General features: G+C 53.7%; 1 protein-coding gene across 4 annotated transcripts in view; it reads right to left on the reverse strand.

Annotated features, from left to right (window-relative positions):
* HSF2B (heat shock transcription factor 2 binding protein) overlaps positions 1-23,842 on the reverse strand; it is a 198,744-nt gene that overhangs the window by 33,612 nt on the left and 141,290 nt on the right. For 2 of the 4 annotated variants that reach the window (XM_071095776.1, XM_071095781.1), the window contains one exon: positions 3,981-9,435. The exons of 1 other annotated variant lie outside the window; for it this stretch is intronic. In XM_071095776.1, the coding sequence (XP_070951877.1) occupies positions 8,945-9,435 (491 nt within the window). In that variant the 3' untranslated portion in view covers positions 3,981-8,944. Of the gene's footprint in view, positions 1-3,980; positions 9,436-23,842 lie in introns of those variants that run through there. One more of the 4 variants, XM_071095777.1, reaches the window with a different exon arrangement.

Here is a 23,842-nt window from a genome sequence, read left to right on the forward strand (position 1 = left end):
TCCATTTAAGAGTGAGGTATGGGACTGGGTGGGTGGCTCATGCCTGTAATCCCAGCACTTTGGGAGGCTGAGGTGGACAGATCACCAGAGGTCAGCAGCTCAAGACAAGCCTGACCAACATTGTGAAATCCTGTCTCTACTAAAAATACAAAAACCAGACGGGCGAGGTGGCCGGTGCCTGTAGTCCCAGCTACTCAGGAGGCTGAGGCAGAAGAATGGCTTGAACCTGGGAGGCAGAGGTTGCAGTGAGCCAAGATGGCACCACCACACTCCAGCCTGAGTGACAGAGCAAGGCTCCATCTCAGAAAAAAAAACAATTGAGGTACGTTCCCAAGATACATGGTCAAGTGAACTGTGAACAGACAAAGCTACTGTCTGTGCAAACATCTACACAAAGATCCTACCTAAGCCGCAGAAAGTGGAGGTGGCAATCCCTGGGGCCAGCCTCAGCCAGGAGGGGTCCAGGTCCTCCCACAAATAACCCAACCTCCCATCCTTCAGAGGCACAGCCCGTGGAGGTGCCTAGTAGAAATGAACATGGCTGCCCTCCGTGGGAACTGCTCAGCAACTCGGCTGCACAGACTCCTTCTTTCTTCCCACCTCTCCATCCCACTGCTCCCCCGTTCCCTCGGGCTTCCTGGGTCCCCTCCAGGTAATCCACCTGCACCCAAGCCCCTGCCTGGGCTCTGCCTTCAGGGGAACCCAAACCAAGACACATCTCTTTTACATCAAATGCAGTGTGCTTTTCTGCTGACAGACATGGAAAGGCCTCAGGGGAAACACAAGAATCTGGCGACAATGACCGCCTTTAGGGAGACACCAGTAGGAGACACAGCAAGATGTTTACTACTCACTCTTCCTTTGGTTGCTTCTGTGCCTTCTGAACCTTGTTCCCTGGGCGTACCTAACTTACTCAAAAACTTACTCTTTCATAAAAGACATCAACTTCTAGGTGTCTGTGCGAGAGAAATGGAAACACATGTGCACCCGGTGTCGTGAACACAAATGGCCGTGAAGTGTTCAGCCACTTGATTCCCAATAGCCACAAAGTGGGCACCCCAGCATCCATCAGCTGCTGGGCAGATGCACAGTACATGCATACGACGAAACTTGGTTCAGCCATGGAAAGGAGGGAGGCTCTGACTCACACCACAGCACAGACAAGCCTCAGGACGTGCTGCTCAGCGAGAGGCCACATCTTGTCTGACTCCGCTGCTGTGAAATATTTGAAGCAGGCGCGTCCATGGAGACGGGAGCTACGCCAGGGCTGCCAGGCCTGGGACAGGAATGAGGTGAGCTGTGAAGGGGCACACGGGGTCTATCTGGAAGGATGCAATGTTCCGACGTGTTGCGGGAAGTCAGGGATCCCGAATGGAGGGACCAGCTGAAGCCGTGGCAGAAGAACATAAATTTGAAGATTTCATGGACATTTATTAGTTCCCCAAATTAATACTTTTATGATTTCTTACGTCTATCTTTACTGCAATCTCTGAACATAAATTGTGACGATTTCATGGACACTTATCACTTCCCCAGTCATACCCTTTTGATTTCCTATGCCTATCTTTACTTTCATCTCTTAATCCTGTCATCTTCATAAGCTGAGGGGGATGTATGTCGCTTCAGGACCCTGTGATGATTGCATTAACTGCACAAATTGTTTGTAGAGCATGTGTGCTTGAACAATATGAAATCTGGGTGCCTTGAAAAAAGGAACAGGATAACAGCAATGTTCAGGGAACAGGGAGACGGCCTTGGACTCTGACTGCCGGTGAGCTGGACAGAACAAAGCCATATTTCTCTTCTTTCAAAGGCAAATAGGAGAAATATCGCTGAATTATTTTTCTCAGCAAGGAACATCCCTGAGAAAGAGAATGTGCCCTGAGGGTAGGTCTATAGAAGACCCCCTTGAGGCAGCTGCCTTTTACGGTCAAAGTCGAAGGGATGAAATAAGCTCCGGTCTCCAGGCTCATTAGGAGGAGGAAATTCCCACCTAATAAACTTTGGTCAGACAGGTTGTCTGCTCTCAAACCCTGTCTCCTGATAAGATGTTATCAATGACAATGAGTGCCCAAAACTTCATTAGCAATTTTAATTTCGCCCCATCCTGTGGTGCTGTGATCTCCCCTGCCTCCACTTGCCTTGTGGTATTTTATTACCTTGTGAAGTATGTGATCTCTGTGACCCACAACCTATTCATGCACTCCCTCCCCTTTTGAAAATCGCTAATAAAAACTTGCTGGTTTTATGACTCGAGGAGCATCACGGAACCTGCTGACATGTAATGTCTCCCCAGGACACCCAGCTTTAAAATTTCTCTCTCCTGTACTCTTTCCATTTATTTCTCAGACCAGCCCAGATGCTTAGAGAATAGAAAATAACCCACGTTAACCATTGGGGGCGGGTTCTCCCAATACCGATGGTGGATCGTGCTGGTGGCTGCATGATGCGGTGACAACCACTAAATCATACACCTGAGACAGGTGACTTGTGTAGCATGCAAATTCCACCTCAATAAAATTTTTTAAAAACAACAACAAAAAGGTGACTGACACCTCAGAACCTCCAAGTGGGGGTAGCGGTGGGCACTGTCTGCTCCTGCTGGTGGGAACTGGGTGGGGTGAGCCCCCGCTGGGAGTCTTCCCGGGCAGGCTTGGCTGCCAATGCCTGGACACAGCTATCTGGGTGACCGGGCTCCATGACATTTGCCTAGGACACAGCAGGGGAGCGCAGCACGCCCCTTTCTCAATCTCATTTCTGTGACTCAAACAAGAAAACCTTAAACAAATAAACTAACAAAAAGGGTGACACACGGAGCTCCTGGCTGGGGTGCAGGGCTGCCTTGAGCCCCCCAAGAATCTCTGTGCAGACAGGCTCTTGGCCGTGCGGGCCCCCACACCACTGCCCAATCCTCCTTCTGATGGGCTGTGACCCAGGGACACTTCTGCAGGCATCGTCCTGCATGGGTGGAGACAGGAGGGCTGAGGCCGGGCCAGGCAGCATCCTGTACACTCAGGAAGACCCCATGACTTCGCAGGGGGTGGCAAGGACCCAGGAAATGTCCACCCCCCTTTTTATCCACAACACTGAGGAGCCCTCAGGTCCTGGCCTTTACCCCACCTCCCCGACACGCCCATTCCTCCCTGTGGTAGGTAGGCCATGCTTGCATTGCTATAAAGAAACTGAGACTGGGTAATTTATAAAGAAAAGGGGTTTGACTGGCTCAGTTTCTGTAGGCTACACAGGAAGCATGGCGCTGGCATCTGCTTGGCTTCCGATGAGGCCTCGGGAAGCTTCCAATCATGTCAGAAGACACAGGAGGAGCCCATGTGTTGCACAGCAAGAGTGGGAGGGCAGGTGGTGGGGGGAAGATGCCCTAGACTGATTCCCAGCTCTCTCAAGAGCTCACTATCACAAGGACAGCACCAAGCCAGAAGGGAGCCATCCCTATGACCCAGCTCCTCCCACCAGGCCCTACCTCCAGCACTGGGGACTACATCCCCACATGAGACTGGAGCGGGACATCCAAGCTATATCACCCTTTCAACAGGGAGGAGCAGAGGCTCCCCACTGTGTGCTGCTCAGAGCAGCCAGAGACCAATATCAAACGAAAAGAAGGAGAAACAGAGCCAGCACAAGGCAGGACCAGCCCTGGATGTGTTCAACACAGCCCTATAGCTCTGTAACGTTTCAGTTATTAAAGTGAATGCAACCAGGCACAGTGGCTCACAACTGTTATCCCAGGACTTTGGGAGGCTGCGGCGGGCATATCACCTGAGGTCAGGAGTTCGAGACCAGCCTGGCCAACATGGCAACACCCCAACTCTACTAAAAAAAAAATACAAAAATTAGCTGGGTGTGGTGGTGCATGCCTGTAATCCCAGCTACTCAGGAGGCTGAGGCAGGAGAATCACTTGAACCTGGGAGGTGCAGGTTGCAGTGAGTCGAGATCACGCCATTGCACTCCAGTCTGAGTGAGAGTGAATGAGACTACGTCTCAAAAATAAAAATTAAAATTAAAAATAATAAAGTTAATGTAAGAATAAGAGGAACTTTGAAAAGCAGTTTTCTTATCATTTAAGGCTTATCGGTGTAACTACATCTCCTCAAACCATCAGAACCATAATCAATGATTTAGGGTGAGTGATTCTTCCAAACACCTTAAACTTCTTGAAAGCAAACAAAACACACAAACATATAAAATGGGTTCCACACTTATTTTATGTCAGGGTTTATGTCATTTATTTGTTTCCATGCTTGTGCAAACCATCCTAGTTTATAACACTGCCTATTTTGAGGGCTTCCTGGAGTTTAAGTAATATTACGTTGATACTTTGCTGGGGTTACAGAAGCCCTTTGTGACCCAAAGGAAAAACGTTACCTTTTCAGCCTAATGGTGATTATGGGATGAATAATCCACCTATTGGCTGATTTTTAACTTAAAAACATCTTTTTGAGACAGGCGTCACTCTGTCACCCAGGCTGGAGTGCAATGGCCCGATCCTGGCTCACCGCAACTTCAAGCTCCTGGACTCAAGCAGTCTTCCTGCCCCAGCCTCTCGAGTGGCTGAGACTACAGGCATGTCCTACCGCACCTGGCTAATTTTTTTTTCATAGAGATAGGGTCTTGCTCTATTGCCCAGGCTGGTCGCAAACTCCTGGCCTCCAGTGATCTTCCCGCCTCAGTCTCCCAAAGTGCTGGATCACAGGCAGGAGCCACAGGGCCCAGCCAATTTTTAACTTTTTATTAGGAAATTGCCAAATACATACCAACGGAAAGCAAAGTATACTAAACACTCTGTACCTGCCAGCCCTGCTGCCCTCATCACAGTGGCTAGTGACCAGTGACCTCTCATCTGCACCCCATGGCACCCCGAGCCCCATCCCCACGCCAGCACCACTGGCATATTTTTAAGTAAATCTCTCATTTCACCACCAACAGTGCAGTAGAATCTCTAAATGACAGCTCTTTCTAAAAAATAATCACGATCCCATTATCACACCCAAAAGTAAGTAATTCCTTCAAACCACCAAAGTTCCCAATGGCCTCATCAATGCTTTTGACAGCCTCCGTTTGGTTGGCTTATGACAACAGGGTCCAGACAAGGTCTGCGTGCTGTGTTTGGTGATGAGAGCTCATCTTTTTTTGATCAATAGACGAGATTCCTTCTCCTTCTCCTCCTTTCATTGATTTGTTGAGGACAGGACACCAGGTTGTTGCCGGGTCTCATGGCCTCTGCGTGGCTGGGTGCAGTTCAGCACATTCCCCTCTGTGCTGGTACACCAGTGCTTAGAACTGAAGGCTGACCTCATTCAGGCTGGTCCCAGTCGGGCCGTGCGATTCTCAGCATGTCCCATCCAAAGGCGCACGGGGTCTGGTTGGCCCTGTCCTTCTGATTAGATCGATTGGGGTCCATCTATGGCCAACCTGTCCCACACTGTGAACGCCCCCATCGGCCTTTCGCCTCCTAATTTCTGCAGCCATTGAGGACCAATGCCCACATCTGAGATTTCACTGAAGTTGCAAAATGGCAATATTTTAATTCATTCTTCATTTATTAGCTAACTTACTTTTTTTTTTGAGACGGCGTCTGGCTCTGTCACCCATGCTGGAGTGCAGTGGCGCAATCTTGGCTCACTGCAAGCTCCACCTCCCAGGTTCATGTCATTCTCCTGCCTCTGCCTCCCGAAGAGCTGGGACTACAGGCGCCACCACCACGGCTAATTTTTTGTATTTTTAGTACAGACGGGGTTTCACTGTGTTAGCCAGGATGGTCTTGATCTCCTGACCTTGTGATCCGCCCGCCTCGGCCTCCCAAAGTGCTGCGATTACAGGCATGAGCCACCGCGCCCGACCTATTAGCTAACTTTCTATAAAGAACTTTCCGTCATCAACTCTTTGTTTGCCAGGACAAGCAGGATACGTACTTGATTCTGTCCCTTTATGAGTTCTCAGAATAAGGTGGTCCCCTAACTCTTTCAAGGTGAAGGAGTTATTAATCACCTTTTAAAAAATACCCATGATGGCAAGCAGCAGCGCAGGCCACGCAGCAGAAGGCTAGGTGGCTTGGGTGTGCGGAGGCCACAGCCATGGAGGGAGTCCAGGGAGGAAACCGCACCATGGAGACCTGAATGAAGCCAGGGCCTGAGCCTGGCAGGAAAGGGGACGTCACGTGCCAAGGTCCCGAGGCAGGGGGACCTGAAGATGGACGTGTGGGACAGGTTACTTGGCACAGCAATGGAGGTGGCTGGAGCCTGCAGGACAGTCACACGGGCAGAGAAGACACTCGGGGCTCTCGTCTCGGCTCCCGCTCTGCCTGCGCTGGAGCTGCAGCTGCTGCCCGGGGCACAGAGAATTCGAGGGAGAGGCTTTCCCGGCAAGTCCGGGGGAGTGAGAGACACACAAGTGAAGGGCCCTTCGACTGGTGATGAACAGGACAGCCGTGCAACCTGAACCGAAGAGGGAAGGGAGGGCCAGGGAAACAGCACTCCAGGGCCATGGGAAACCAGCAGGCATTGTGGCTGAACAAACACCATGAAGGGGCCGCTGAGGAGCCCAGCCAAGGCAGCCAGGCTGGCCTGACAGTTCGGGAGGGCCTCACGGGCAGCTCTGAGGCAGGGGCAATGTGTGGTGGCAGCTTCGTGGTCCCTGAGGGGCAGTGCCATCTCCCCAGGGCTGCAAGCCAGGGCTTCCCTGTGCCCCCCACTGTTGCCCCTTCTGTTCCCCTAGCCCTTCTGATGAGTCAGCTGGTGCCAGGTAGGAGGGGGGATAATTTACAACCAACATTTGCATTTTAGCAAGAACTTCCTTGAGACAATTTCCTAAAGCAAAAGAGCGACTGTGGTGTTAACAATAGCCACCATGTAGGCATCACCTCCTTAGTCGCACTGCCAGCCTGAGCCACTGTTTTCCCCTTTCGTGGAAGAGGAAACCGAGGCTGAAGGTTGAGCAGCACGCCCAAGATTCCACATGGGGGCAGTCGGAGCCCAGACACCCTCCTCCAGCGTCTGCCACACCTTGGGGGACCTCACCAATCCCCACCGCCACCCCTACCCACTGCGGCCTGGCCCTTGGGTGGCAGTGTCTCTGGCTCAAAGAGAAGGCAGGGTCAGCAGCACAGCTGGATAAACCGACCATCAGCAGAGACCCTGGGCCTCCTTAGCCATCACCTAAGGGAGGCTCCTCCGGATGGGACGAGCTGGCCTGGCGGCTCTTGCCAGGGCTGCAGGGAACAGGATGCTCCCTCTCAGAAGCCGACTCAGCTCTGCCACGCGACTCAGCTCTGCCACATGACTCAGCTCTGCCACGAGGCTCAGCTCGGCCACGTGACTCAGCTCTGCCACACGGCTCAGCTCTGCCACAGGGCACAGGACAGACTGCCCCGAGATGCCGCAATGCTCCTCCTGGTCCTCCAGTTATGCGGCCTCCCCCTGGATGTTTCTAACAGTACACGTGTGCTTGTTTCTGGGGCTGCCCCTGAGTGGGAGCCTGGGAAGGACTGGCCGTCCGCAGGGCCCTCGGTCTCTGCCCCGCCAGTGGTAAAGTGTGGCTGTAGCTGTGCTACCACCTCCAGGTGAGGGGCCGGCCGCAGGTGGTCCTTTGTGTGATGGGCTGTCTGGGGAGGCCCTGCTGCCCATGGGTGCTATAGATTTGCAGTGCAGGGGCCCAGGGTGACCCTGGAGGAAGGACGTCCTGTGAGCCTTGAGCCTGTGCAGCAGGCCAGGTCAGAACCACATACTGGAAATCCCCTTCAGCTAAGCTGGTCTCTCCCCTAACACCATCCCCCTGACCACGACTTCCTGACGCCCTGAGGGTGCATCTGCCTTCCAAGGCGAGTATCTCACACCAACTCTGCAGCCAGCAAGTTCGCGCTGAAAGCTGGAAGCCCGCTGGTGGGGGAGCAGACCAGGACTCCTCACACCCGAAGAGCAACTGCTAGACACTCCCTAGCACACCCCGTGCCTGTCTGACCCCGTCAAGCCTGACTGTGATCGCGGAGTGTGGCTTTCTGAGCCCCTAAGGAAAACCTCCAGCGTGACCCCTGTACTTTGTAAAGGACAAGGAGGCCTGTGGGTGGAGACAGAGGAGGGGTTTCTGCTGGGTCCTGCCTGGAGAACAGGTCTGACACCGAAGGACCCCTCGGGCTGTCCTGGGTCAGAGTGAGGTCAGAGTGAGGGGGCCACACAAGCCCTCAGGACCCACCGGGCAAGTCCATGGCGAGTCCAGGCCCATGATGGTGGGCACCGTGAGCCTTGTGGTCCACAGGGTCAGGCTGGTACACGCTGTGTTCTCACCCAGAAAGGCCGTTCCAGCTCCTTCTGGGCTTCTCCTCCTCCTCCCCAGCCTTCTCTGTCTCTCCGCCCACCCCGCTCTCTGTCTCCCTCACACAAGGAGTACAGAATTGTGGGGAGATGACTCTGTATTTCCTCATCTGTGTTTATCACAGTGACTCACCCATCCGCGGCTGCTGGGTGACTGGCAGGGTTTGCGCTGAGCTTCCGAGTGAGGTTGCTTCGGAAGAGGAAGGCATGACCACCCAGTGATTAGCAGAATGTCCGGCGTGGGCAGCGCCACCCAGCTGTCGACACTGACACCCAGGCTATCCTGACAGGTGGCCGCAGGCGGATGTGTGTGCACGCGGAGTTTCTCAGGACTCAACCTTCTTAAAAAGGAGGTTTGCAGTGAAGAGCACAGGGGTGCTCACCAGGAGAGGACGGAAATGCTTCCATCAACCCAGTGGGTTTGGGAAGCAAAGCAGAAGTGTGTTGGGGCAGGTGTCAGACCACCTGTGCTGCTGGAGGCCTCTTGCACGAGCCTCTATCCACTCAGATTCACGGCAGGATCTGCCCCCGACAAAGCACTTCACCTGGACCGAGCTCCCGGGCACCAAGCAGCTGACATTTGATTCTTGCAACAACTGTGCAGTAAGTGTGGTTACAGCCCCTACTCTGTGCCCAGAAAGTTCCGCCATCTGACCAGGCAGGCGCAGTGACCCATGGAGGGGGAGGGCAGAACGCCCTCACCCGTGGACATCTCCCGCCCCTGCTTTCCTTCATGGGGCGCCACAGCACTCCCGGGTTCTCCCCCTCCCTCCGTGGGGCACCGCACCACTCCCGGGTTCTCCCCCACCCTCCATGGGGCACCGCAGCACTCCTGGGTTCTCCCTCCAAAGGGAAGAATGACGGAGAAGGCGAGAATGTGCATGTGCCCATGGCTGGCAACTGCTTGTGAGAAGGAGACCAAACTCCTCGGCTCACACCAGGACTTCCACCTGGCCTCTCCCAGAGGCCACCTCGCCTGGACAAACTCAAGTTTCCAACTGAACTGGGAGAAGGGCAGATGCTTGCTTGAAAGAGGGATCTGTCCCGGGCAGACTGGCCCACATTCCAGCGGCAGCAGCCCTTCCTGAGATTCGCTCTGGAACAATTTCTCGCCTAGGATGTGGAGAAGACACACAGAAGGAGAGGTCTTTCAGAAGCACTGAAATTTTACAATTCAAAGCTGCCACCAATTGCTTTGGTTGGGATCCAGCTACTGAAATCCAGAGACATCTACGAAAACACCCCTAATGTGAACCTGCTGCCCGAACTCCAGCGCACTCCCTCGTCCCGTGAGCAGGGACCCCGAACTCCAGCGCACTCCCTCGTCCCGTGAGCAGGGACCCCGAACTCCTGCGCACTCCCTCGTCCTGTGAGCAGGGACCCCGAACTCCAGCGCACTCCCTCGTCCCGTGAGCAGGGACCCCGAACTCCAGCGCTCTCCCTCGTCCCGTGAGCAGGGACCCCGAACTCCAGCGCACTCCCTCGTCCCGTGAGCAGGGACCCCGAACTCCAGCGCTCTCCCTCGTCCCGTGAGCAGGGACCCCGAACTCCAGCGCACTCCCTCGTCCCGTGAGCAGGGACCCCGAACTCCAGCGCTCTCCCTCGTCCCGTGAGCAGGGACCCCGAACTCCAGCGCACTCCCTCGTCCTGTGAGCAGGGACCCCGAACTCCAGCGCTCTCCCTCGTCCTGTGAGCAGGGACCCCGAACTCCAGCGCTCTCCCTCGTCCTGTGAGCAGGGACCCCGAACTCCAGCGCTCTCCCTCGTCCTGTGAGCAGGGACCCCGAACTCCAGCGCACTCCCTCGTCCTGTGGAGCAGGGACCCCGAACTCCAGCGCACTCCCTCGTCCTGTGGAGCAGGGACCCCGAACTCCAGCGCACTCCCTCGTCCTGTGAGCAGGGACCCCGAACTCCAGCGCACTCCCTTGTCCTGTCAGCAGGGACCCCGAACTCCAGCGCACTCCCTCGTCCTATGGAGCAGGGACTCCCAGGAGTGGTGCTCTTTAGCCCCAGAGAGCACCCAGGCCAGCCAGCTGACTTCACCCATCTCTCTCTCAAACACACATGCGTGCGCGCACACACACATGCACACAGCACTCCCCTGCCACACACTATCACTCACACGTGCTGACAAACAAAGGCATCCAAATTGGAAAGGAAAAAGTAAAATCCTCTTTGTGCACCAAAAACTAAAGATTACACACACACACACACACACACACACACACACACACACACACAATCCGTTAGAACTAATAAATTAATTCAGCAAAGTTGCAGCATACAAAATCAACCTGCAAAAATCAAGCTTATTTCTGTACACTAACAAATGGCAACCCAAAACCAAATGAAGAAAGCAAGTCCATTTGTAGTAGCGTCAAAGTGAATGAAACACTTAGAAATTAAACAAGGAGGTGAAAGATTTCTACGATAAAAACTACAAAATGTTGCTGAAAAACATTAAAGAAGACATTAAAAGACATCCCATGTTCATGAATTAGAAGACTTAATATTGTGATGTTAATACTACTCAAAGCAATCTGCAGATTCAACACAATAACTACCTACCTAAATCCAACCGCACTTTTTAAAGAAATTTTAAAATCCATTCTAAAATTCATATGGAATTGCAAGGGACTCTGAATAGTCAAGCCAATCTTTTCTTATTTAAAAAATCTATTTCCATTTTTTTTTTTTTTAGAGACAGGGCCTTGCTCTGTCACCCAGTATGAAGTGTAGTAGCACGATCATAGCTCGCTGTAGCCTCAACCTTCAGGGCTCAGTTGATCTTCCTGCCTCAGCTTCCTGAGTAACTGGGACTATAGGCATATGCCACCATTCCACTTTTTTTTTTTTTTTGACATGGAGTCTCCCTCTGTCGCCCAGGCTGGAGTGCAGTGGCGTGATCTCAGTTCACTGCAATCTCCACCTCCCAGGCTCAAGCAATTCTCCTGCCTCAGCCTCCCAAGTAGCTGGGACTACAGGTGTGTACCACCATGTTCAGCTAATTTTAGTATTTTTAGTAGAGACAGGGTTTCACCATGTTGGCCAGGATGGTCTTGATTTCTTGACCTCATGATCTACCCACCCCAGCCTCCCAAAGTGCTGGAATTACAGGTGTGAGCCACCATGCCCGGCCAATTTAAAAAAATTGTTTATTGTAGAAAAAAGGTCTCTATGTTGCCCAGGCTGCTCTCAAACTCCTGGCCTCAAGCAACGTTCCCACCTCAGCCTCCCAAAGTCCTGGGATGACAGGAGTGAGCCACCATGCCCGGCAATCAAGGCAATATCGAAAGAAGAAGAATAAAGTTGGAAGACTCACACTTCCACATTTGAAAACTTACTACAAAGCTACAGTAATCAATAGAGTGTGGTACAGGCATAAAGACAGACATATGGACCAGTGGAATACAATAGCCCAGAAATAAACACTTGCATATATGGTCAGATGATTTTTGATGAGAGTACCAACACCATTTAATGGGGGAAGGACAGTCTTTCCATCAAATAGTGCTTGGAAAATTGGAAATCCATTTATATGTTTTCTAAAAGTGAAGTTGGATCTTTACCTTACACTGTATACAAAAATTAACTCAGTCAGGCGTGGTGGCTCACACTTGTAATCCTAACACTTTGGGAGGCTGAGGTGGGAGGATCACTTGAAGCCAGGAATTTGAGACCAGCTTTGGGCAACATAGTAAGACTCCATCTCTGACTGTAGTCCTAGGTACTTACCTGAACACATGTGGTCCATCCACAAAATGGGATATTACTCTGTTTTAAAAAGTAAGGAAATTCTGACACATGCTACAACATGGATGAGCCTTAAGGTTTAAGATGGTAACTTTTTTTTTTTTTGAGATGGAGTCTCGTTCTGCCACCCAGGCTTGAGTACAGTGGCACGATCTTGGTTCACTGCAACCTCCGTCTCCTGGGTTCAAGTGATTCTCCAGCCTCGGCCCCCTAAGTAGCTGGGACTACATGTGGCCATCACCACACCCAACTAATTTTTTCTATGTTTAGTAGAGATGGGGTTTCATCACCTTGCCCAGGCTGGTCTTGAACTCTTGACCTCAGTCATTTGCCCGCCTTGGCCTCCCAAAGTGCTGGGAATACAGGCATGAGCCACCGTACCCAGCCATGAAGGTAAAAATTGTGTTGTGTATTTTACAGTAATAAAAACAAATATGCCAAAGGCTAAAAAAATAAAGGTACAGTGGCCAGAGAAAGAAGGGCCTAGCCTGGAATCGGAGCAGAGCTGCAGGTGGGTGAAGACCCCGTGGTAGGCAATGCATTGTAGCCGATGGGGTGCAGTAGTGTGTGCCGGGCAAAGGGGACAGTTCGAGCTCCCACATCCAGGTTGGAGGGCCTTCATCCACCCAGCTGGAAATGCCTGCTCACTCTGCAGGAATGTGCAGCTGCTACTCACCCCGTCTTGTGACCACCAGCAAATGGTTTGCTGGTGTTAAGCTGTGGCCTCAGCCACCTCAACAGGGCCCTGTCTGGCCATGGAGACGTTCCCCAAGTTCCAGTCATTGTCAGCTGCTGGGAACACTCTTCGGTACTGAATCAGCCCTCTGGAGTCATACAAGTGTGAAAAGGGACCTGAATGAGGGCAGCCTGGGGACAGGAGAGATTTCTGGAACATGGGGCAGGAGGCAGCCTGGACCTCTGAGACATAGCCACTGGCCCTGGCCCAGGCCCAGCCTCCTCCTCCCAACACCGCTGCTCCCAGGCGCCAGGACAAGGGGCCAGAGGAGACCCAGGTGGCCCAGATCCAATCCTTCCATGGTTCCCTGGGTGGGGCCAGTGCAGGGACCTCCCGGAAGCCACTGCTATCTCCATCACCACCCAGACTCAGGCCAATCTGAGAACCCGGATTAGGAAGTCACCTCTGAGATGACTGGGTTAACACTTTCACATGGTGCGTTACATCTGCTGTTATAAACTTCACCGTAAGCATACACTGTGCCTTAAGGCGTTAGCTAATGGGAATACAACAAATACATCACTTTAAATGTACACAGACACACAAATTGCTGGGTGTGCAAACATTTTTTTTTTTTTTTTTTTGAGACGGAGTCTCACGCTGTTGCCCAGGCTGGAGTGCAGTGGCGCGATCTCGGCTCACTGCAAGCTCCGCCTCCCGGGTTCCCGCCATTCTCCTGCCTCAGCCTCCCGAGTAGCTGGGACTACAGGCGCCCGCCACCGCGCCCGGCTAATTTTTTGTATTTTTAGTAGAGACGGGGTTTCACTGTGGTCTCGATCTCCTGACCTTGTGATCCGCCCGCCTCGGCCTCCCAAAGTGCTGGGATTACAGGCTTGAGCCACCGCGCCCGGCCACAAACATTTTTTACACTTTACACAAAAGAACTCGGTGGCTTCTGGGCTGGAGGACAAGGCCCTCTGAGTCCTGTTTGAAGCATGGGGTGTGATCCTAGGACAGACGCCTTTAGCTGAAGGGGTGGGCAGGACAGAGGCCCTTCCACCAACAGAACCCTGAAAGAGACTTGGGACAAATGGCCAGTCCGCCCGCAGAGGGCCTGAAAGGGCAGGCCGGGAGCAGAGGAGGCTGCTGTCTAAATATGAGGCGCTATTCTTGGCGGCCACATGTTCACGTTGCCCACAGAGCCCAGAGGGCAGCTCCAGACACAGCCAGGCTTGGGGGAGGGGCAAGGCTGGTATTGTGGGGGAGGGCAGCCAAAATGCCACCAGCCAGGACTGATGCAGGGCTAGGACAGGGGGCCAGGCCTCCTCCCACCTGTGACTCTCCCTGTCCTGCCCACCCACCACGGAACCACAGGAATGCGCTACGGATTGCAGGGGACACTGTGCCCACCCTGTGACCTTCCATCCCAGTGCACCACACTGCCAGCCTCTCCTCCCCTGCAACCAGGGCCCCAGGGGCACCAGGGTCTGTCCAGGTCCCAGATCCAGACTTTCAAGGTCTGCAAATCACAGGATTTGTCCTAACAAGAGGGAGGGAAGCTTCCAACGTCATCTCCCTGCATTTCTGAGCCACTGAGAACTTCAGAATCACTTAAAGGTAGTGCAGTTCACCCCTAAATCACTTTTCCAAAACTTAGGGCCAGCTGGGGGGTGTCTGGGATGCAGCAGAAATCACTTACGGGGAAGTCAGAGCTGTAACAACAGCACTGGCCTGATCCCTTCCTGTCCCCCCCCGCTCACACACCACACACTCACACCACACTTATACCACACATGCTCACACCACACACGCACACTCACACCAAACTCATCACAGACACATCACACACCATACACGCACACACACAACATACATGCACACATATCACACACAGCACACACGTATACCACACGTGATCACACCACTTATACCACACTCACCCCACACACTCCACGCACCATGCATGCACACACATCACACATATACCACACACACCCCGACACACAACCACATTCACAACACACAGCCCATACACACATTGACACCACACCCCCCCCACAAACATACCATACATGCAGACACCATACCTACCCACACACTGCACACACTCACACTACACACATACACCACACATACACCCTCACACCACACACGCGCACACTCTACATACCACATATGCACCCCCCACCCCTCACACACACACATGCACACCACCTCCCACTGCCCCACGCACATAACAGGCTATTCTATTCATTCTGGGTGACGGGAATATGAGCGTTGCTCTTAGTCACTGTACTTTTTGGCTTTCCATACTTCTCCAAATAGAAATAAAAGAGGAGGGCGGAAGAGGAGCAAATTGGAAGTAAAAGAGCAGGTGCTGGGAGCTTCCCGTGGCTCAGGGGTGGCTTCTGGAACAGAAGGAAGCAGGTGACAACGAAGAGGTGGCTCTTCAGAGGAGCCATGTGCTGGAGCAGAGATAGAAGGGCCAGCGTGCAGGCAGCCTTCAGACTCAGCTGCCCAGCTGGGAGGGCTGTGTCTGCACTGACACAGGTATCAACAGCAGGGGCGACCTAGAGCGAGTCTGGAAAAAGGAAGGCCGCGATGCCTGCAGGGACCCAGGCCCTCCCAGCCTTAGCACAGCAGCGCTCCTGCCCAAGAACCCGAATGCCTGCTGTTAACTGTCTCAGAACCCACTTCGAGTACAGAAACATGTCTGTGCATGCACGTATCTACACAGGCGTGTTTACAGGGTGTGAACACAGTGCAAGTGCACACACACACATGCGTGTGTGTAATATGTGTGCATGTTTGTGCCTGGTTCAGGATGTATGTGCATGGACAGCATAGGCACAGGGAACATGCATGTGCGTGAGTACGCTGGGGTCAGGGTGCTGGCCAAGTGAGAATGGGGGTGGGTATGAGGGTGCTGGGCAGGTCCAGGGCAGGAACTCATGGAACTGGAGGCCTGTCTCCCCCTGCTACATTCCAGAGGCAGGAGGGGGTGGACGGAGTCTGGGGGCTACTTCACCCCAGGCTCTGCCCTCCCAGAGGACCCAGTAGAAACCCGCACAACACCCAGTCTCTGTCTGAGGGGAGGATGGGGTGGGAGGGCCCCCTCTAAGCACACTGTGACTTTGGGAAGCGCAGTTGTTCCCCCTTATCCACGGTTTCACTTTCCGTGGTTCAGTGTCCTGAGGTCAACTGCAGTCTGAAAATATTAAGTAAAAAATTCCAGAAATAAACAATTTACAAGTTTTCGATTGCTCGCCATTCTGAGTGGCGTGATGAAATCCCTGCCATCCTGCTCTGTCCTACCCAGGACTTGTAGCATCCCTTGTCCAGCATCTCCACAGTGTCTATTTGACCTGCCCACTAGTCACATTGTAGCTTTTTTTTTTGAGACGAAGTCTTGCTCTGTACCCAGGCTGGAGTGCAGTAGCACGATCTCGGCTCACTGCAACCTCCGCCTCCCAGGTTCAAGTGATTCTCCTGCCTCAGTCTCCGGAGCAGCTGGGATTACAGGCGTGCGCACCACCACACCTAGATAATTTTTGTGTTTTTAGTAGAGATGGGGTTTCACTATGTTGGCCAGGCTGGTCTCAAACTCCTGGCCTCAAGTGATCTGCCCACCTCAGCCTCCTAAAGAGCTGGGATTACAGGTGTGAGCCACCGTGCCCGGCTGTAGCTGCCCTGATGATCAGACCAAGTCTCGAGGTATCACAGCACCTGAGTTCAAGTAACCCTTATCCTACTTAATAACAGCCCAACGCAGAAGAGGAGTCATGCTGGCTTATTGTTCTAATTGTTCTATTATTAGCTACTGTTGTTAGTCTCTTACTGTGCCTAATTTATAAATTAAACTTTATCACACGTATGCATGTACAGGACAAAACATGGTCTATCTAGGGTTCAATACTATCTGCGGATTCAGGCATCCACCGGGGGTCTTGGAATGCATCCCCTGAGGATAAGAGAGGGCACCGTACCTGGGCACTGAGCCTCCAATTGCTGTTCATCTGTCATGTAGTGACTGACGGCTGAGAGCAGGGACGGCGGCTGCACAGCCTGGAGAGGGATGCGGCCTGGCCTGGGGCTCCCATGGCCCAGACAAAGTCAGCCCCATGTCTATGTCCCCGGAAGGCTCAGAACCAAAGAAGCCAGGGTGGGCGGTGCCAGGCGCACCTTCTGGGGTGGGAGAAGAGAGGGACAAAAGCTGCCCTGTGAGAGGAGCCTCCCCGCTCCTCCCCAAGCCCGGTTAGAATGGGGCAAGGGTAGAACAGGGACACTGCCCAGAGTGAGAAGAGTGAGAATTTGGGTGAGACTCAAAAAGCCCCCAGCAGAAGTTGGAAGACCTTGTCCAAGTTGTACCTGAGGCCCACCCAGGGCATCTGCAGGGCTGAGCCTACCTGTGAGTCATTTGCAGGCTGCCGCCGTGCAGCTGGACCGCAGCCTGGCTCAGTCAGTGCCAATGTGCATGAATGCTACTGGGACACGGTCCCTGCATGCATGTGAACATGAGATGTCCATGAATTTGGAATAAAGAAGGGCACGAGACCAGGGGCTTTGGAGGCATGTGAGGCCTGCAAAAGGCTGAGTGGGGGCGGAAAGGGCGGAGGCCGAACTGGAGCTCTCCCATAAGAGCATGCAGACCCGAAAGCAGTTGCTGCCATGACAGCTGTGGGTTCAAATTCGGTTTCAACTACTGCCCGTTCCATGACCTTGGGCAAAGGACTCCACCTCCACGGGCCACACTTGGACTGCACCAGGGGTATGCTGGGCACTGTTCCAGGAGCTAAGTGTGAGCACGCTTCAGCTTTACAGTCTCCGTGAGCCTGTTGGAGGGCGTGAGCAGCATCTCTACTGCGCAAATGAGAGGAGTGAAACACACACGGGTCCAGCGAGGGCAGCTGGAGCGTGCGGGAGGCTGGTGGGGGCCCCAGGGCTCTCTGAGCACATGGCACAGTGGCATGTGCTGGTGGGGTTGGTGGGGAGCAGGTCGTAGGCTCAGGTGGCCACCCTCTAAGTGGCCAGGCAAGGATGTCCGTGTGTACATTGCAGGAGCCGCAGCCTCTATCACGTGGGGGGATGCAAGCTTGAGCCTCTCTCTGCTGCCCAGAGGCAGTGAGGTCCCATTCACCTTTGCTCTGTGTCCTGGAGCCTGGGGGTGGCCAGTGGGGCTGTTCCCTGGGGCTAGATCGGAGCTTCCAGGGAACAAATTACCCACCCCTGCTTATTGACTTTCCCACCCCTCCCCAGAATGCCTCTAGGATGGGCTGATTCCAGAACCTCCCCAGGGTGGAATCTGGAACCAAGATCCTTTCAAAGAGCAGGAAAATTTTAGTCCACGGGTGGAGTTTTCCTTCTGTTTCCAAAGCCCTAATGGTCAGCCCGGAGACTGTGGCCTACTTGGATCTTCAAAGTGAGCTGTCAAGGAGGCCAGCCTCTGTCCCTCGCCATGGACCCCTTTTGGTCTGGACTCACAGCCTGTGTATGAAAACTGGCACTCTCTGCTCAAGGAGAACATGGCCAGATGGCAGAGCCTGACACTGAAGCCCACGGGGCATGCCAAGTAATTACGGACACATCTGAGGGGTCAGAGACATGCTGCACACTGCCTGGCAATGACTCAAAGCATCAGCCCTGGGCCATCTACCTGCGGCCTGGGAGTGGGGCCAACTGAGGAGACCACCGTGCCGGGCTCCAGACCCTCGCCCCGCCGCAGCAACTGGTCGACTGTCTGGCTTAGATTCCCCCACCAGGCAAAGCTTCCAGACTCCACGTGTGCCTGTGCGCGCCCCTCAGAGCGCTGTCACCTGCATTCAGAGTTCAGCTCCATTCCACAGCCAGGCCCTTCCTGAAATGGCCATTTTACAACTGTCTGGCTGAGTCTCAGGAGGGCATGGCTAAGGAAGACTCCCAGCCACACAACCAAAGCTGTAACACCTGATCCCCGCCTGCCCCCATCACCGCAGCTCTTCCCAGTAGAGCATGGGCAGCCCTCATTCTGCTTAAGGATTCACTGACCCCAAGGGGAGGCTGGGGAGTGAGGAGCAGCCCGTCTCTAGGAAATGTTTAACCATGTTTTCACTGGAATGGTTTTCAAATCGATGGCACATTTGCAAGCCAGACACGGTGAAATCAGGGCTTTGCACAGCCATTCCTCTCTCAGCCTCTGCTGTGGGCAGAATGGGGCTACAGTGAAGGCAGGTACAGAAGGCCCTGGGGGTGCTGCCTGTGTTCTTTCCTGTCAGGGAGCCTTCCCTGCACCCCCACTGACCTCCAGGGGCCTCTGCACCCCCATCCCACCCCCACCCCAGCATGGCCTCCCAGCAGCAGCCTAGTACTCCCAGAAGGCATGGCAAGGAGTTCCGGGGTGGATGCCACCTTGGAAAGCAAGCTTGACGGAAACTCAATGCAGCTGGAGTGGAGGGAGCGTGGGCCACACACATTCTGGCTCAGGAAACAACTGCCCCACCCCTTGTGCCCAGCACACGCCTGCACACACATGCAGAGGAGCAGGGGCTCAAAGGGCCTTTAAGATGACTCCCACGCCAGCTCCCCGCCCCCAACATGAAGGGCAGGAGTGTGGCCGTGCTGCTCCCGGAAGTTAGAGACCACCCCTGGATGTCAGGTCACTCTCAGTAGAGGACCACCTTCAGCACATGAAACCCCGGTGCTAACGCAGGCTGCCTGAGCCGACAGCCTGCTCCCCACCAGCCCCACACAGAGAGCACAACCCCCCTCACCAACCCAGGTGCAGAGGCATCACTGAGAGGCGTCTAATCCGCAGGAGGCTGGATGGAGGGTCCTGTGTCTGTCCAGTCTGCAAACCTCTGGAGTCACCCCTGAGTGCCTGGTGACGGGTGGATGTGGCTGCCACCTGCATGGTGTCCCCAGTCCAGAGGAGAGGCGGGTAGTGATGTAGTGTTGCATCTGGGGCTGCCATAACAAAGCACCCCAGATCAGGTGGCCCAAACAGCAGGGATGGATCTGTCTTGCAGTTTGGGAGGTCGGAAAACCCAAGGTCAAGGTGTTGGCAGAGCTGGTTCCCCCTGTGGCTGTGAGGAGGAAGCCACCCCAGCCTCCAGCTTCTTGCTGCTGGCAACCCTTGGCATTCCTTGGTTTCTAGAAGCATCACCCTGATCTCTGCCTCCATTTCACACGTCTTGTGTCTTCTCCACGTGTCTCCATGTCCAACTTCCCCTTTTGATCACGAACATCAATCTACTTGAGTCTGACCTCAACTTAACCTGGTTACATCGGTAAAGACCCTCTTTCTAAACAAGGTCACATTTACAGGCACTGCGGGTTAGGAATTCAGTATCAAGGGGATACAGTTCGATCCATTAACAAGTAAGTAAATTCCCAAGTAAATATGTAACTTCAGATTGAGAAGTGCTCTGGAGAAAACAGGGGAATTCACCAAGGTAACCTAACTACGTTTCAAAATATTCAGAACACATTGCTATTGGAAGACCATTCTCTATCCTTCCACCTGGACTGGCCTCTATCCCTCTATCTTCAAACAGCCCCTGAGGACTCAGCATTTCATTCCTTGCTGCCCACGTACAGCCCTGGGGCTCTTTACTCTGCTTCTGGGGTCTCACGCGGAGCTCTGAGGAACACGGACAGCCGTCACAGGAACCCTGGTGAGCCCCGGGCAGGCTGCACAGCAAGGGCAGGGGACTGAGGCTCAACAACCAGCCCCTCCCGCAACAGGCCACGGCAGCTCAGCAGACACTCCCATGCTGCCTCCCAAGGCCAAAAGAGGACGTGTTTGCAAAGGGTGTTGTCCTTCCCCTTGCCTGCAGTGATTCAGCCAGCCGAACGAGAACTCGTGGTCACCTTAGGTAGCCACGCTGGACAAAGAAAACATGTAACCAAAATCCTCTTTGTCTTCGTTCACAATGCTTCCTGCCTAAATTACCCACATGTCCACTGGAAGACTCGTGCGCATTTCGTCTGTACCGAGAGCAATCAGGAAGTTTGGGGTCTGTGGTGCTCCCCACTATAGCAAGCTCCAGGGCTACAGGGGAGTCGTTAGCTCCCAGGCCAAGGCTCTGTGGACACTGTGAAGACCGGTGCCTGCTGCAGGTGGAGCAGCTGTGAGACCTCCTGGCTCGCCTTCCCAGGGATGTGGGCTTTAATTTTCCATCCTGGCTGCTGTCCCCTTCCATGACCTATGCTTATGAATGGCCATGTCCAACAAGTGCCATCACCCCCTCCCACTCTCTCCAAGGATCCTGCTCTGGGGAATGCTACCTTGTTTTTCTAAAGAGTCACATCTACAAGCAAAGAGGAAGATGTGTGGTGCGTTCCAAAGCGCTAGCTGCTGGAAAAGGACACGTCCCTCACACCTCCTTTTCGAGCTGCAGAAAATGTAGCTCAGAGATGCCAAGTGAGCATGGCACTCAGGAATGTGCTGTGCCCTCCGTGGAGTCAGACTCTGGCCTCTTAAGCAAGAGCCGGAGAAGGCGAGGGGGTGGGCAGCAGCCAGGGGCAGGCGCTGGCATAAACAGATGAGGATCTAAATCCACCTGCTGGTCACACAGCCCTGAGCTGGCGTCTCGCCCCTCGCAGCCCCTGCTGCAGGTGTGTAAAGCTGGGCACAGGTGGACAGGATGCAAAGCAGTGATATGTGCCTCCAGTCAGCCCCGAAGGCCAGGGTGGCAGCTTCCCCTAAGAGCAGAGGGGGCCTGGGTGGTTGCCCCAAGAGAACAAAGCAGTGCAGACCTGCAGCTCCCCCTGCAGTGAACAGAGCTCTCTGCAAACGTCCTCTGACAGCAATGTACTGAAATCTTTTCCTAACTCAAGTTTACAAAAATTTTGTTTTCTTCTAGAAATTTAATAGTGTTAGATCACATATGTGGGTCTATGATCTGTTGAGTTAAGGTTCTGTATGTAGTGAAAAAGTATGCAGTTCCATTTTTGTGCCAGTGAATTGTCTCTGCTCCATTGTTAAAAAGACTTCCCTTTTCCACTGAATCATCTTTGAATCTTTGTTGGAAATGTGTGTCTGTATTTGTGGGTCTATTTGTGAACTCATTCTGTTCCACTGATACACTGTCTATCCTAATTTCAACACCACACTGTGATTACGGTAGGTTTACGGTAAGGAGGCCTTGGCCTCTGGCCTGGGGTGTTGACAGAAGCTGCCCCCAGGCAGTGGTTCCTGGGGACAGTAGGGGCAGCAGGACCCCGCTGGCCCACTCTGCACCTCGGGCCGCCTGCCTCTGCTTCCACTTCCTGCCACCTTTGCTCCACAAGGTCACAGCCCAGGAGACCAGGCAGACTCCCCCAGGTTTACATCCAACACCCGATCTGGGTTTCTAAAGAAATTTCTCTAGGAAACGCCCAGCTTCCCCAGTTTCCTTTGTTCCCAGAACCAGCAGGGAGCAGAGACAAGAATCATGAGCCTCCCAGCAGCCTGGGCCCTGGGGGAACACCACCACCCTGCTGTGCTTCACATTCCCCAGCCACAAAACCGGACAAGTCTCCCCTCCCCTCCTGGATCCTGTCCTCTGTCCTGGAACCTTCCAGAGAGAACAGGCCCAGAGCCTGCAGAACCTGCGTCACCCAGAACCCCCACTGGCTGCAGAGGAGACTCGCTCGGGCTTTTGAAGGCCTGCACAGTTCTCTGGCTGCAGTATGAGGAGTGGTGGAGGCTGCAGGAGGACTGAGGGCCTCCACTGCAGAGAAACCAAGGAAGGAGGGGTGCTGCCTGCCACGAGGTGGTCCTCAGCCTGCCAGCGCCCACATCACAGGGACTCCCCCATCTGCCCGCCTGCCCTGGAGCTCACCCAGCCTCCGTCTCCCTATCTGTCTTGGGACACGGCGACCGTGCCCTCACCCAGTTGCTCTGAGGACAGAAAGCAATAATCCACTGAAGCCTCCTGCAGGCACACAGGGTGGAGACACTCAGAACCTAGGCCCAGCAAGCAGCCCCTACCAGAACCAGGCATTCGTTCACACGCGTCAGTCATTCTGGGGGAGGGCAGAGGACAGGCCCTGACTTTACAAGCCCCGTGCTCGCAGATGAGAGGGAGCAGTAGAGATAGAGGCTGTGGGTCCCCACGTGGCAGGGCGCTCTGTACTTCTGCCCTGCCATGGCGGATAATGGGAAACCGCAAAGGAACACACTGTGGCTGTTTCTTCGGGATGGACCTGCGAGTCCTCACTGCATTTCTCTCGGGATCCTGGGGCTCAAGTGAACCGATGCCATCCTTGGTTCATCGTTTGTTCATGTAAGGCTCCCTTGTATTTTCATTCATTCATTTTAATAACGTGATAAGCACTTGTGAACCTATCCCCCTCCAAGAAGTGGACAGCAGAGAAAGCAATCAACATGCTTCTTTCCCTCCCATTCCCACCCTGCCTGGCAACCTTCATCTGGAGTTTTCTCCTTCTCCTTTTTCTTAAAAGTTTTACCACATATATACACACTTGCCGAAAAACACACGGCTTGTTGTGCTTGTTTCTAAGCCGTATGGGACAGAGTCACACAGTCTTCAGGACTTGTCATTTTCACTCAGTCTTATGCTATCTGGTGCTGTCGCTGTGGCCTTCGCTCACCAAGGCCAGAGCCATGTAGGGTTTCAGTGTGCAGCGCGCCATGATGTGCTCCTTAACTCTGGGATGGCGCTGGGCTGTGTCTGGTTGGGGCTGCTCCCAAAAGAGCTGCCCTGAGATGTGAGCACATGCCTGAGCTTCTCCCGGGGGTGCCTGGAGGACACCTGCTGTAGAAAGGGCACGTGATGTTCAACACCACACACAGCGCCAAACGGGTTTCCCAAATATTCAGACTGCTGCTCTCCCAGCAGCACTGGTAGAGCCACACCCTGCTCAGGCTCCACAGGTTGCACTTCCGAGGCTCGGCCAATCTGGTGGGTGCACAGTGGTCTCCTTACCATCCAGATTTGCGTGCCCCTGGAGACGAAAGAGGTTGACCATCTCTTTCCATGTTTGCCAGCCAAGTCACTGAGAAATGCCTGCTAGTCGCATACGTGTGTTTCTCCATTGGGTTGTAGGTCTTTTTCTTACTGATTGGTGGGATGTTTTACTTAAATTTCTTTCAGGTGGTTTTGGTAAGCAT

The sequence above is a fragment of the Macaca nemestrina genome, chromosome 4, assembly GCF_043159975.1.
Source record: "Macaca nemestrina isolate mMacNem1 chromosome 4, mMacNem.hap1, whole genome shotgun sequence".
Classification (NCBI taxonomy): Eukaryota; Metazoa; Chordata; class Mammalia; order Primates; family Cercopithecidae; genus Macaca; species Macaca nemestrina.